General features: G+C 36.1%; 4 protein-coding genes, 1 long non-coding RNA gene and 1 other non-coding gene across 6 annotated transcripts; 3 read left to right on the top strand and 3 right to left on the bottom strand.

Moving 5' to 3' along the window:
- The first annotated feature begins 2221 nt into the window (after window positions 1–2221).
- Window positions 2222–3595, top strand: LOC106432693 (lamin-like protein). The gene is made up of 2 exons (XM_013873533.3): window positions 2222–2560; window positions 3021–3595. The coding sequence occupies exons 1-2, from the start codon at window positions 2392–2394 to the stop codon at window positions 3362–3364; spliced, it is 513 nt and encodes a 170-aa protein (XP_013728987.2). The 5' UTR covers window positions 2222–2391; the 3' UTR covers window positions 3365–3595.
- Window positions 3596–4780: 1185 nt separating this feature from the next.
- On the bottom strand, window positions 4781–5692 carry LOC106432705. Its single transcript, XM_013873550.3, has 3 exons — window positions 5513–5692; window positions 5373–5438; window positions 4781–4978 (listed from the first exon to the last, which is right to left on the bottom strand). Exons 1-3 carry the CDS (start codon window positions 5609–5611, stop codon window positions 4934–4936), a joined length of 210 nt encoding a protein of 69 aa, XP_013729004.1. The 5' UTR covers window positions 5612–5692; the 3' UTR covers window positions 4781–4933.
- Window positions 5693–6327: 635 nt separating this feature from the next.
- On the top strand, window positions 6328–8709 carry LOC125584440 (zinc finger MYM-type protein 1-like). The gene has a single exon (XM_048752915.1). The coding sequence runs from the start codon at window positions 6328–6330 to the stop codon at window positions 8707–8709; it is 2382 nt and encodes a 793-aa protein (XP_048608872.1).
- A 1735-nt stretch (window positions 8710–10444) lies between these two features.
- On the bottom strand, window positions 10445–12152 carry LOC106443136. The gene is made up of 3 exons (XR_001287954.3): window positions 11005–12152; window positions 10895–10921; window positions 10445–10802 (listed from the first exon to the last, which is right to left on the bottom strand). It is a non-coding gene; the product is annotated as an uncharacterized LOC106443136 (long non-coding RNA).
- A 480-nt stretch (window positions 12153–12632) lies between these two features.
- Window positions 12633–14309, bottom strand: LOC106443137 (transcription factor MYB16-like). The gene is made up of 4 exons (XM_013884731.3): window positions 13955–14309; window positions 13755–13884; window positions 13347–13678; window positions 12633–13221 (listed from the first exon to the last, which is right to left on the bottom strand). Exons 1-4 carry the CDS (start codon window positions 14085–14087, stop codon window positions 12845–12847), a joined length of 972 nt encoding a protein of 323 aa, XP_013740185.2. The 5' UTR covers window positions 14088–14309; the 3' UTR covers window positions 12633–12844.
- TRNAG-UCC lies at window positions 12729–12800 on the top strand. Its single transcript has one exon. It is a non-coding gene; the product is annotated as a tRNA-Gly (tRNA).
- Window positions 14310–14530: the final 221 nt, after the last annotated feature.

Below are 14530 nucleotides of genomic sequence, written 5' to 3'. Positions count from 1 at the left end.
TTGATAATGGTCAAAACGAGGCAATATAGTTTTGTATGATCTCCAGAAGAGAAATTAAACATGACTGACGAAAATTCAGGTACCTGAGACAAATGAAGAGATCTCAATAAGTTATGTCATGTATGAAACAAAATGGAACCGATAAGAAAATTGACGTCGATGATATTATACATGCAAAGTAGCAGTTGATATAATAAATGAGAAAGAGGATCATGAAAGAAAGTCTATTGAAAAGTGTACACAAAGAAATGATTGGCCAAATCAGAAAGATGCAATAGACAAAGATATAAACTTCTTGTGAAATAGAGAAGTATTTGGACCAGTAGTCCATACACTAAAAGGTGTAAAACAAGTGAGATGTAAATGAACCGTTGCACACAAAGAAGGATCAATATGAAATTGATTGTGAAGAGACATAATTTCATATGGTAGATGCAACTAGTTTCAAGTTCCTTATAGTCTGGTAATAAAGGAAGAACTTGAATAAAACAATCCACTTGAAAAATGTTAATCCCTGAAAGTATAATCCATGAAGGATTGATGATATCAAAATCATGTTCCCGGGAACTCTGCATATTCGATCGAATTGAAACAAACTATTTTATGGGATATATGAAATATTATAAGGTTAACAAATGTATCCATTTGTATTTATCAAGAGATTATAAATCAATAGAATCATGATTTGAATATAATCAAAACTCCTGAAGAGTTATAGAAAAATTATATTTTGAAAGAAAACTCTTGACAATACTATATTGTTTTTATGTATTCTAAACTGGAGATCTAAAACTGAGATGTTATCATAAAGATCCTTAAAGTATTTTATTTAAGACGCTCGTATATGTTTGGTCCTGAAATACCATACGTAAGAGTGTTATTTAAGAAAATTATTAATCTTTTTCATTACTGAAAGATGTAATTTCATATGAAAAGAAAGAAAATCATAATAGTAACTTCTATAGTTACAAATGAATAATTCGTATGTACGAGACGAATTTCTTTACGATTATATGTAAGAAATTTGGTTTGAAATCCAAATAGACCAATAAACTATTGTCTAAGTCAAAAGAGAATTATGGACAAGAAGTCTAAAGGCCCTAGATATCATAATAGAAATGAATAGAGTTTATTCTCTTAAGCTTAATAATCTGAAAAATGTTGATTGGAATGCATATCCTGAAGATATTGTTTCCAGAGAAAGAAATATGATAGTAAGTGTGGTTGTACTCTTTTTCCTTATCATGGTTTTTTTTTTTATCCCATTGGGTTTTTCCATGACAAGGTTTTAACAAGGCAACAAAGAACATACAAAAGATAGACACCCAAAGAGAATGTTACAATTTGAGAGATGAAAATCTATCATTGTTCTAAAGGTTCTATGACTACTCATTCGAGGGGGAGCTTACGTATTTGTACTCTTTTTACTTTTACTACGGTTTTTCCCATTGGGTTTTCCATGACTAGGTTTTTAACGAGGCACCACGTAATACAAGATGGATGATCAAGGGGGAGTGTTATAAGATAAGCATTGAAATGATCATCCACTCATTTACCAACTCAAGCACTATGATCATCTACTCATCAAGCACTATGATCACCCACTCATTTACCAAATTAAGCACTATCTTTGTTATTTTATGTATTGTTGTTCACTATAAATACCATCACTCATCTCACTCTTTTGTACACCAAAAACAAGAACAAGAGTTTATAATCAAAGAATCATTACATTTTCTTCTTCCTTCTTATAATAAACTCTCTCCCTTATACTAGTGTTATTTGCTTCCTACGGGTATTAAATTCTACTCTTATTTAAATTTCTCGATACTATAAATTATAAGTTATTTCATAACAAAGCATATTTTTTTGTCAGCTCAGCCTTTACTAGATTTTTCTCCTTTTTTGTATCTCCATAAGGGCATCTGGAGTGGAGCCTTTTAACTCCAAAATCTAGGTAAAAAATTATAAAAAATTTGATGGATTCCACACTATATTAAGGATTAACCTCTTTTTATCATTGTATAAGGATCAATGAGAAATATTGTCACTGTTTGCGGGTCTCGCTGTTAAGTGACGACTTACCATTGGTTATCTTCCTTTTTTTTTCGTTGAAAAATAAATAATAATAAAAAAATAAAAAAATAAATTTCTAAAGATTCTTTACCGAATCCACTGTTGCAGATGGTCTAATCTCTGAATTCGATTTAATGTTTATGGTTAGTCTATTTTAAAATAATTTATTTATTTATTTATCATTATACAGCAACAGCCGTTGAAAAAAGGAAAAAGATGGGCTCCTATGAAAACCCACTAGTCCAGTCCACCTCTAAATCACAAGTTGCGCAACTAACAAGTCTAGAGTGAGAGAGAGACAAGACAGAGAGAAAAATGGCGAGATTCACGGTGTTGATTGCGGCAGTGATACTAGCCTTTGTAGTGGCGGTGCCGGAAGTGACGGCGAAGAAGTACACAGTCGGCGAGAACAAGTTTTGGAATCCAAACATCAACTATACCATCTGGGCTCAGGGAAAGCATTTCTACCTCGGAGACTGGCTCTGTATGCTCTCTCTCTCTCAGCCTCTTCTCTTTCTCTACATTGTCTATACTCTCGGATCTGTTTACATTAGATCTGATTCTGAAATGGGTTTCACTTTAAATCTGGTAATGTTTTCAAAAAAGTTTCAAATTTTCTACTAAAGTTCAACTTTTATTGGGTTTTTTTCAATAAATGTTTCTTTATTAGTCCAGATCTGGTCTAGAACACAATGTTAAGGTTGTCTGAATGAGACACAGTAAACCCATGTCTTTCTCTCTCTCTCTCTCTCTGCGACCATTGTCTGAAAACAGCAACCTTTCTTTGTCACACTAGTTAAAGTTTAAACCTTTGATCATACATTTCCATTATAACTCAAATTCAAATCATGGGTCAATGCTGGTTCAATGATTCCATATCAAAATCTTTTTTATTTATTATTCTGTTCTAATAACTAATCTTGTTTTGGGGGTCTCTTTGTTAGATTTCGTGTTCGACAGGAACCAACACAACATTCTTGAAGTTAACAAGACCGACTACGAAAACTGTAACGCCGACCATCCTCTCGTAAACTGGACACGTGGAGCTGGGAGAGACATTGTCACTCTCAACGTGACCAAACACTACTATCTTCTCGATGGAAAGGGTGGCTGTTATGGAGGCATGAAGCTCGCTGTTAAAGTAGAGAAGCTACCTCCTCCACCAAAAGCGGCACCTGTCAAGAGCACTGGATTAGTTTCCATGGCCACTGGTGTTGCTCAGTTCGTGATTCCGTTTGCTCTCTTCTCTGTTTCCACGATGCGGGATGCCATCTTAAGGATGTGGTAATGACCACCAATCTCGGAGTTCTTTACATTGGAATCCATTTTCGATTTGAGAGACATTAAATTCTTTTTCAGGGAAAGCATTTTAATTTAGAAAGTTCATCAGTTGAGTTTATGTTTTGTAATGTGGATTGTTGGGTTTTAATCTTTTGTTTTGTTTGTGTCTTTGAATTAATTGTTGAAAAAAAAGTTGAATTTGATTTACTTGAGATTAATTAATGGTTTAAAACTTTCATTGAAGATCCGAAAATTCTCTTCCTTCTTTTTCCTTTTGTGGGAAGTGAATGAATTGGCTGTATGTAATTGTTTGGTTTAATATCAATCTAATCTGGTCAGTGAAAAAGAAGAAGAATCAGTTGAACTAATGGTAAAAACAGTGTGTGTATCTGGATTATGGCTCATCTGTTCCATGTGGGTTTATCTGTGAATTGTAACAAATCCAACCACCACATGTACCCCCTTTCACAAAGCTGTCAGATTCATTATCGAATAGATTAAATTTTTTTTTTTTGTAATATGAAACAAAAATACGAATATTCATATGATGTGTGTTTTAAATATTTGTTTAGAGGGATGTTAGTTAGGATTATGAGTAGATTTCACATGGACCCTATAAGAATATTTAAAATGATATTGACTGGTGGGGACGTTGAGATTTGTAGATTTGATAGACAATGAAGATTCTGGACGATGATCTATACATGTTTTTCTCATTGTACGTCTTTGTCAGCGACGGTTTAGATTTTGTGACTTTTAATCTATTGCCCAAATGTGGATAAAACCAGAAACATCTGGTTCTCGAAGAAAAGAATCTGCAGCTGTAAGTAAATATTATCTTCAACTTGTATGATTGTAGGTATCTTTGCAATGGCTATTGTTAAGCTTAAGAAAAACTTCTTTTTCTTGTATGTGTGAAGAGAAACTGTATTGCTAAAGCTTAAATGTAAGCTCTTTCAAAAGGCGCTGCGTTACTCTGACCCATCAATAGACCGAGAGAGAGCCTAGAAATGATAGGCCCATTAATCAAACCTCGAGTGGATGTGGCCATTGTATTGGTTTAGTTCGTGAGAGGTCACACTCGATAAGGGAAAGATATCTACTCTAATTTGAATGAACTTGAAGGGATTAGATCAGTTGGTTATGTCCCTCATGTCTCCGGCATGGTTACTCCGAGCAAGCTTTAGGATGTCAGAGTGAGAAACTGGCAGTCTGTTTCTGGCTTATGGAAACAAAACCGAGGATACCACTTTGTCTTCAAGAATCAGAGGAAATGTATGAAGATTGTTTCAAAGATCTATGACTGAGAAATCATCATCAGAGATAGAAATAGATTTCAAGAGTTCAAGGGAGGCTCTTGTTCTTGTTCTGATTACTGGTGAATAGATCAAATTGCTGCTGGACAATACAGGTTCTTGAGACATTTGAGAAAATAATTTATTAATGATCTATGAAGTATATTAGTTCCTTTTTCATGATGAAAGATGAATCATACAAAAAAAAAATTGCTAACCAGGGCGGGAAGACATCCCCGCCCCAAGCGTTTGGTTTCTTATTGTAAAGACAGAACAATGGTTTAGTGATGAGCAGTAGCTTCAACCTTGTGTGGCTTCTTTGTCATCTGTAGGTGAAAAAAACAAAACAATAAGTTAGTACGTAACTTAGCACACAGTAAGATTCAAGAACATTTAAGACATAGAGACACCCACCTTCAGAAAAGAAAAAAAATTGTCAACAAATGCCAACATGAACCAACAACACAATGCAGCAACAACAACAAGAGTAAACCTTTTGTTGTTGCATTAAACCCAACAACAACAAGACACACTAAGAGTCAAACCCTATTTAACAAAACTTTGCTCCTTTCACACCGAACTATGATCAAAGTCGGTAACTTTCGAAATATCATGTTGCCCACCAAACCAATTCAAAACGTCACAATCATCAAAATGTAATGTATTGCAGATTCAATTAGCCGATACGAGCACTACTAATCAGAAATTCGAAAGTGTTACCTTCAAGACCTTGAGCTTCATGCTCCCGTAGAGGAGACCCACGCTAAACGCCGAAGCACGAGCCACCTGATCAAAAAGACTCAGATTAATCAACCAAACTCATAACAAACGAATCGGAGAGAGAGAGAGAGATGATATACGAGAGCAAGGGAGCTGGTGCCGGAGTATAGTCCTGGAGGTATCGCCATTGATTGGAGAGAAGAGAAGAAAACCCTAAGATGATCCCAAATCAATCGCATTTTCTTCTCTTCCCTTTTACTTACCTTACAAACTTAATTGTTGGGCCTATAATGGGCCTACATTTAGTATCAATTATTTCTTTTAATTTCACAAAAACTTTATCGTTGATTAAAAAACCCTAAGAATCTTTTTTTTTTTTTTTTTTTTGCTAACCGAGTATCCTGGCCCACTTCATTTTTTTTTTTTTGCTAACCGAGTATCCTGGCCCCACCGAAGTGGTCCAGACTAGAGACCGAAGTGAGCATGGACGCTGCCAGGGCGTCACCATGTGGCTCACCGTGTAACGGTCTTCGGTCTCGGACAGTGGCGGATCCACGTTGTTCAGGGAGGGTGCAGCTGCCACCATAAAATTTTTTTTTTATTAAGATTTGTTTTAACAAAAAAAAAATTGCACCCATAAAAAAAGATTCTTCTGCCCCTTCCTTTACAGCCCATACGAAATTTGAAGGTCCAAACTGATTGTTAATATGTTTTGTTTTAGAAATTTTACCTAATTATAGTTAAAGTACTTAATTAATTTAGAATTAAAAACCCTAATCTACTCATCTTCTCGTTCATCGTCTCTGTGTGAAGAAAAAGTGGTAATTTTTTTTTTTGCTCTTATATTAATGTTTCAGAGTTGTAAAGGTTTGCTTAAAACACCCTATTAGAATTACATAAACTAAACTCTTCTACTGATTTTTGCTAAACATATATTTTTTTACAGTTAAATTCAATGGAGAAATATTTCAAAAAAGTATCTCCTCCGGAATCTGATGCCAAAGCTGATGATTTGCCATCTAACCTTGGTGAAAGGAAAGACAAAAGAAAATCTCCTCCAATAGATAATACCGATATTGAAGATTTGCCATCTGACCCTGGTGAAAGAAAAGATATAATGAAGTATCTTTCGCATCAAAGAGACGAGGTTAGACGCAAATATCTAACTAAAGGTCCATGTCAACCTTATGGTCATACATTTAAACAAATATTGAAAAGTGGTTCATTAAGACGATTCAATCCAGCTTGGTTTGATCAATATGGTAGTTGGCTAGAGTATAGCATATCAAAAGAAAGGGCATTTTGTTTATATTGCTATCTATTTAAAGATGAGATACGGATGCAAGGTGGAAGTGATGAATTTGTGAAAGAAGGGTTTAATAGTTGGAATAAGCCAGATAGATTGCGTACTCATATGGGTAAACCGCCCAACAGTTTTCATATTATTGCTGCTCAGAAATGTGAGGATTTGATGAATCAAAATCAGTCTATAGTACATGCTTTGTTTAAGCAAGATGATAAGGTGAAAAATGAGTATCGCATTCGCTTAACTGCTTCGATTGATGCTTCCAGATTCTTGTTACGACAAGGATTATCTTTCCGTGGCCATTTCGAAAAAGAAGAAGCTGTGAATAAAGGAAACTTCTTGCAGCTTCTGAAATACACAGGAGAACAAAATGAAACCATAAGTAAGGTCATTCTGAGTAATGCTCCAGGAAATAATCAGATGGTTTCTCCATTAATTCAAAAGGATATTGTCCATTCATTTGCAGAAGAAGTACGACAAGCTATTTTAGAAAAAATTGGTCATGATGTGTTTGGCTTGCTGGTTGATGAGTCTGCAGATGTTTCTCATAAGGAGCAGATGGGCGTTGTTTTTCGATTTGTTGATAAAAGAGGAGCAATCAAAGAAAGATTTATTGGAGTTGTTCATGTAAAAGAAACGTCTTCTCTAGCTTTGAAATCTGCTATAGATGATTTGTTTGCTAGATATGGGAGGAGCATCAAAAAGGTGAGAGGGCAAGGTTATGATGGAGCTAGTAATATGAGAGGTGAGTTTAATGGTTTGAGATCATTGGTTGCTAGAGAAAACAGCTCAGCATATTATGTTCATTGTTTCGCTCATCAACTTCAGCTAGTTGTGGTGGCAGTTGCAAAAAAGCACTTTGACATTGCTGACTTTTTTGATATGATTTCTACATTGTTGAATGTTGTTGGGGCTTCTTGTAAAAGACAAGATAAATTTCGAGAAATTCAGCGTGAAAAATTAGAAAAACAGATCAGTAGTGGTGAAGTTAAGACTGGGACAGGACAGAATCAGGAACGTTCTTTACCAAGACCTGCAAATACTCGCTGGGGTTCTCATCACAAAACATTGTTGAGGTTGGAAGAATTATTTTCTACTACCATTAAAGTTCTTGAGTATGTCCAAGAAGAAGGCATGGATGACCTACAGAAACGTCAAGCTTGTGGTCTTCTCAAATATTTTCACACATTTGATTGTGTGTTCTATTTGCATCTAATGTTGCTTATTTTGGGGCTCACTGCAAATTTGTCATTGGCTTTGCAAGAGAAAGATCAAAATATTTTGAACGCTATGTCACTGGTGGAATCTACTAAAAGAGAACTGCAAAAGCTTAGGGATGATGGTTGGAGTTTGCTTATGGATAAAATTGCTTCTTTTTGTAAGAAACATAATGCTGGAATGCTCATCATGGAAGACGATTTTGTTAATCCAAAGAATCCAAGAAAGAGAAGCAACATAACCAATATGCATCATTATAAGGTCAATTGCTTTTGCACAGTTCTAGATTTACAGATTCAAGAGTTCAATGATCGTTTTATAGAGGTAACCACTGATCTACTTATTTGTATGGCTGCTTTAAGCCCGACTGATTCGTTTTATGCGTTTGACAAGGAGAAGCTGATGAGATTAGCTAAGTTATATCCAGAAGATTTTACCTATGGTGAGATTTTATCTCTAGAGCAGCAACTTGATATCTACATTGATAATATACGTAGAGATGAAAGGTTTAAGAGTGTGGAGAATCTTGGAGATCTTTCTTGTTTGATGGTGAAAACTCAAAAGCATATTGCACATCATTTGGTCTACAGGCTTTTAAAGTTAGTTCTAACTTTGCCGGTTGCCACCGCAAGTGTTGAAAGATGTTTTTCAGCTATGAAATTAGTGAAAACAGCTGCACGTAACCGAATTGGAGATCAGTTTCTAAGTGATTGTATGGTCTGCTTTGTTGAAAAAGAGTTGCTTGACTCTGTTTCAAATGAGAAAGTGATAGAAAGGTTTCAAAAGATGAATGAGCGTAGAGTTGTTTTGTAAGAGTTTTTATCATATTTGGTGTTTTTTTTGTTGCAAACTTAATAAAACATTAATTTTTTTAATGAAGTGTATGGTATATTTTTGCCCCCATAATATTTATTTTCTGGATCCGCCACTGGTCTCGGATGCTGCAGCCTACATGTAAATTCCGCAGTGGCCAAGGCTCGAACCCAGGGGACACTCCAGCTGGATCACTTATACCAAAAAACCCGAAGAATCATATGATTGATAACAAACAAAATTTACAGATGCGACTCTATATTTTTTACAAAATTATTAAAAGGACAAAAATTTGTAGCTTAAACTCGCAAAATACATATCTCCACACACACAAAATGAGTCTCTAAAAATCAATATTTCCTTCTTTTTACAAAGAAACTATATATCACAAAAGCTAAGGAGTTAACTAAACTTATTTGGAAACAAGATGTGGGAACAAGGGTCACGACTTGCAGTTACAATGGACGCAGCAAGCACACGACCTATAACTACTTGGAGTAATCAATCAATCACAAAACTCATCAATCATAATATCTAAACTTAAATTCAGTTTCTGAAGAAAAAAAAACAAATAGCTTGCGCGTTGAGAATCTGATGCTCTTTAGTTTTGATCGCAAAAAAGGCATGCGGTTTTGAATCAATATTAGACCACTAGCCGGAAAGGCAACAATATCAAGACCTAGACAATAGGGAACAAAGCTGAAATATTGCAAGAGTCAGAAAAGTAGTTGTAATCAAGCTACTCGGGAACTCCATTCGTCTGAAAAAATTGGATATCCTAGAGGAGAAGGGCACATGATCTAGATGTTGAAGTCCATATGTCCTCATCATGTCCGGAACAGAATCCAAACGTCCAAGCGGGACCAAATCTTCAACAAGGGGAGATATCACACATATATCTCCATGAACGCAACGAACTACATCTGTCTCTGGGTAATATTTGAACAACCTCTTGCAATTGTCATGGAAAAAAAAAGATTTCCTTCCTTAGAAACCGCCACTGGCCTAGCCCAAAACAATAAAGGGAAAACACCATAGCAACGGTGCTCGGAAGGGAATAAACGTATGGTATAAATCACGCTCCATGCTTCTTCTTGTGGTGCATGCATGCACCATATCTTCACGTTCCAATGATGGTTACTAAAATAGGTTGCGGCTAAGGCTAGATGGTTTTCAAGGTTTGCTACTTGGCATGATGCTCCCAGTGTTCCCAGCGGTAGTGTCAGGTCGCGCCACTCTTCTGTGTGAAGATTCAAAGCTAAAATATTGTACCGAGGAGATACTCACAAAGATTTATTATTTCATTTAAAATTTGGATTTAGTTTAGTATCCGACGGAAGCGGGACCAATTGGGAACGATGGCAACAATAAGATAGAATTCTTTGTAGACGTCACTCCCATATCATGTGTGTGTTCGTTTCTCGGAATCTCCATTCATAATAACAAACATAAAACAATAAGCTTTTGAATGTTTTTTTCTTGCAAACAATAACGTAAAGATTTTCTGAAACTCGTTACCTGGCTTGTCAATTGGTGTCAATTGGTCACAGTTTTACTACTTTTTATCCTAACAAAAAGACATACAAACCATAAACTCAACTATGATTCTATCGACTCTGGCAGATGAAGCTCGGTTCAAGACGGGCAACGTATGACAGTCTGGTAGATTTTCTTGAATGGCATCGTTGAAGAGAACATATGCAGCCGGGGGTGAGAGGAAAAGAAAGAGATAGTGCGTCAATAATGGAGAGGGGAGGGCGAGGAGTTTTTTTTTTTTTGCCAAAATGTGAAATTTCATATACGATATGAGAAGAGTTTGTAATGATACAAAAGTTTTAAAGAAAAGTTAAGTCAGCCTTGACAAAAAAATAAACAAGACTAAACTAACATCCAATGAACTCCAAAAAGTCACTCATAGCATATCCAAAGCTGCATCAAAGGTTGAAATTTCTTGAGCTTCCTTTTGCCAAGAATAACATCCTTGATGAAACGATCAATGAACCTGAATATAGTAGCTGGGCTCCGAGATTCTCAAAATATACCTTAACCCACACAGACACAATCTCTTTCGGACAGCCTCTTGATCAGACAATCTCGAGACAAAACAGACACAAACAAATCAACAAAATTTTCTAATTTTTTTGTTACAAATTAAATTGACAATTAACAGAAAGAAAAAATATACCAGCATCATGCCTCTTGATCGATTCCACTAAATACACAACAAATCAAAGCAAATCAGGGGATTTATTAAGATTCACGATGAAGAATCTAAAGACATGCATGCAGCTTTACCTTTCGATTCGTCTCAGCCGCAACTGTCGCCGGTATAGATCGTCTCAGGGAGCCACTGATAGAGACAGATGTCACCGTTTCTCGCTGTTTTCCAAGGTCCAGAAGAGCCACCGATAGAAAGGTAGCAGTTTTCCTTCGTCGCCGAGACACACCAATAGAGCCGTCGCCGTTCCGTCGATGAGAGCCACGGAGAGGGAGAGAAGATGAATCGAATCGCCTTTCGCCGAGAGAGAGAAGAGAACGAAAGAGAGAAAGAAGAAAAGACAAAAAGAAACCGAGGTCGTGTTTTTTCCTCTCTCCAATAACAACGCGACACCTGGCAGGAAGGAAAAGGCAAAGCCTTCAAGCTCTTAATTAAGTCCTTGCTTTAATCACATTTTTGATTTAATTTAAATGTCTATTAATGTTAACAACCCTTCTTAAGGGACAGCAATAAACGTGCTTTAAACAACCAAAAATTTAGATGCGAGCAAAGTGACGTGTCAGAAAGAAAAGATCCTATTGAACGATTTTCTGAGCTGACCTAGACAGCCTTTCCTTTGAAAGCATTTTTCTTTTTGTATGGTATAGATATAGATTTTCACATTGAATTGGTAAAAGCGGATTCGAGAGGGGCAAAACCAAAGTCAGAAAATGACATGAAACAACCAACATTTAATTTTTATCTTATAGTAATCGACAAGTGAACGTGTTGTTCTTTGATTTGTATCACAGCCACAATCACAATATATAACTCAATCTTTCATATTCACTGATTCCTCGCATAGTAATCAAAAAAATAAACCATCGTATCATTTGGTCCTGATCCTTTACCAGTCTTTGTACAGTGATATTGGTCTACGTGGTACGCGGTAGTAGTGACAGACTGATTAAAGGTCCCACTGGTTTAAACGCAGCGGTTGCGGTTACGAGAGTTTGCGGATGCAGATGCGGATGGTTGCAGTTTCAAGCGTTATTAAGCGTTTTGTATGACTGGTACAACATTTAAAAATTATTGCGTTTGCGGAATATTTACGACTGGTTGATTATAAGATATTGCAGCAGTTTAATAATAAATTATTCATATTAACATATTATAACATTAAAAAAATATAAAAAACATACTATTGTAATAAAATATAATAATTATCAGTATAATATGATTAATAAAAATATTATAATTATTTATACAAAAATTAAATTAGTTGAAAGTTATAATTTTAATAAAATTTGTTTTGAAGATTTATATTAAAAAAAATTTAAAAAATTTTTTATTTCGTTTTATATATGTGTATATCTTTATATATGTGTGTATATAAATGTTTAAAAATTCTAATAAATAGTTAGTTTAAAGTTTTTATAAAGTAAATTATGATATTGTTTGTGAATTTTAATTAATATATAAAATATGTATATATTTTTATTTATAATATTTTCATTTTAAAATTTTCATTTATTTTTCCACCCGCAACCGCAAACGCTAGCTGGAACCAGCTTTTGATTTTAAGAGGTTCGGAGCGGTACTGAGCGATTTATAGCGGTTTGTATGATTGTTTCGAAACGATGTCTACCGCTACCAACCGGCAAAGCTGTGTTTGCGGGTCGTAGCGGGAAAACCGGTTTGCGGGTCGTAGCGGAAAAACCGGTAAGGCCCTAAAACTCTCTAATGCTCAAGTTATATGAAAGGTGACACAATTGGTCAACGAGTTGCAATTCAAAAACAACGAAAGAATCGAGGCAACGAAGCGTCTGTAGTCCAACGGTTAGGATAATTGCCTTCCAAGCAATAGACCCGGGTTCGACTCCCGGCAGACGCATTAAACTTTTTTTTTAAAAAAAAAAGTTTAAATCAACCGTTGATTCAGAACATCGGCGGTGAAGGATCAATGAAGCTGAAAATGCTGTCCAAGTAGTTCTTGTTGTCCTCGTAGTAGTTGCTGCAGTCACCACCACCACTCCACTCTTTCACCGTTTCGTTTTTCTCGGCTGAGAAGCTCCGGCCTAGTGAATCTCCGGCGAGCATTAGACCGGTGAACCCTTCGTCCACTCCTCCCGCCATCTCCGTGGCTTCAAACTCGTGAACCGTTGAATTGAACCAATCGTTTTCAGGTTCTTTGATCAAGTTTAGACACGTGGATGAACCAACGAACTCCGTCTTCGCCGACAGGTCCTTCATCTCCGAGAACGACACTGTAGATGTCGGAGACTCAAGCTGTTGTTGTTGTTGATCTGCATTGCCTACAAAAGATAGAGAATCAAACAAGTTTTCAAATAAGTGTCTATGTTTATGGGCCGGTTCCTTATGGGCCTCTCGGCCTGGGACACCTCAGGTCCATTAAAAAAAGTAAGTGTGTTTAGTTTACCTTGGTTTGTTTTACATGTCCAAGTGGTTAACAATGTCTTATGAGTGAAACCATGATGATGTGACGATGGTTTGGTTTGGTAATGAAGAATCTTTGATTCTCTAGCTAACCTTGCTTCAGCTTCAAGCCTAGCACTTTCCCATTGAGCCATGTGGCTAAGTATGGATGCGTTCTTGGATAAACCAAGAGAAGACAAAGGAGTCTCGTTTTTGGGTTTATGAGTGACTGGATCAATCCCCATTTTAACTAACCGTTTCTTCAAGTGAGTGTTCCAATAGTTCTTGATCTCGTTGTCGGTTCTCTTCGGCAAATGAGTCGCAATCGCCGACCACCTAGTTATTACAACAATAACAAAAGTTTCAGACAAAGGTCATGGAAAAGAAACTAAGTTTGTTTGTTTGGAGAGACCTGTTTCCTAAGAGAGCATGGAGTTGAATAATGGTTTGTTCTTCTTGCAAGTTGAATTTGCCTCTTTTGATGTCAGGTCTTAGGTAGTTAGTCCATCTTAGTCTGCAACTTTTGCCACATCGGTGAAGACCTGAGAGATTTAAGGAAGATACATGAGAGAAAGTTTTGAATATAGAGAGGTGATAGAGAGTTTAATTTACCAGCTTTCTCAGGCAATGAACGCCAGCTTCCATGTCCATGTTCTTCAATATAAGCCAAAAGTTTCTGGTCTTCTTCTTGTGTCCATGGTCCTTTCTTCAAACCCAATTTGTCGCAGCACGGTGATCTACCCATTTTATTACAGAACTAATAAGAAGAAGGTAATGAGAGATATCATAAGATGATGATCAACATGATCACCATATATAAGAGCACAAAGGAATTGTCTTTTTGGCTACAGTTGTAGAAGTGTTACAAGTGATGCATATCTGAGTGATACGGTATGATATATAGAGGTGAGAGAAAGACACACACACAAGAAAATGAAATGCATCCCCCTTTTTCTCGGCTCTCTCACATGCATGAGCACTTATTAACAATGGGGTCTTCAGAAGTTATAGCTATTGTAATAGATAATAGCTATAGCAGTGACCTAAATTTACTTTTACCACAAGAAATAACAGTCGTAGGTATCAAAATGCAATAACCCTCTTAAATTTAATGGGTACAGCAACTTTTTCCCTTCAGCTATCCAATTTTAGCACTCCAGTTTCATCATGCCATGTGCGATCATCCTC

The sequence above is a fragment of the Brassica napus genome, chromosome C3 (genome assembly GCF_020379485.1).
Source record: "Brassica napus cultivar Da-Ae chromosome C3, Da-Ae, whole genome shotgun sequence".
NCBI lineage: Eukaryota > Viridiplantae > Streptophyta > Magnoliopsida > Brassicales > Brassicaceae > Brassica > Brassica napus.
The sequence above is the reverse complement of the archived record's forward strand: the minus strand, read 5'-3'. Positions and strand labels throughout refer to the sequence as shown.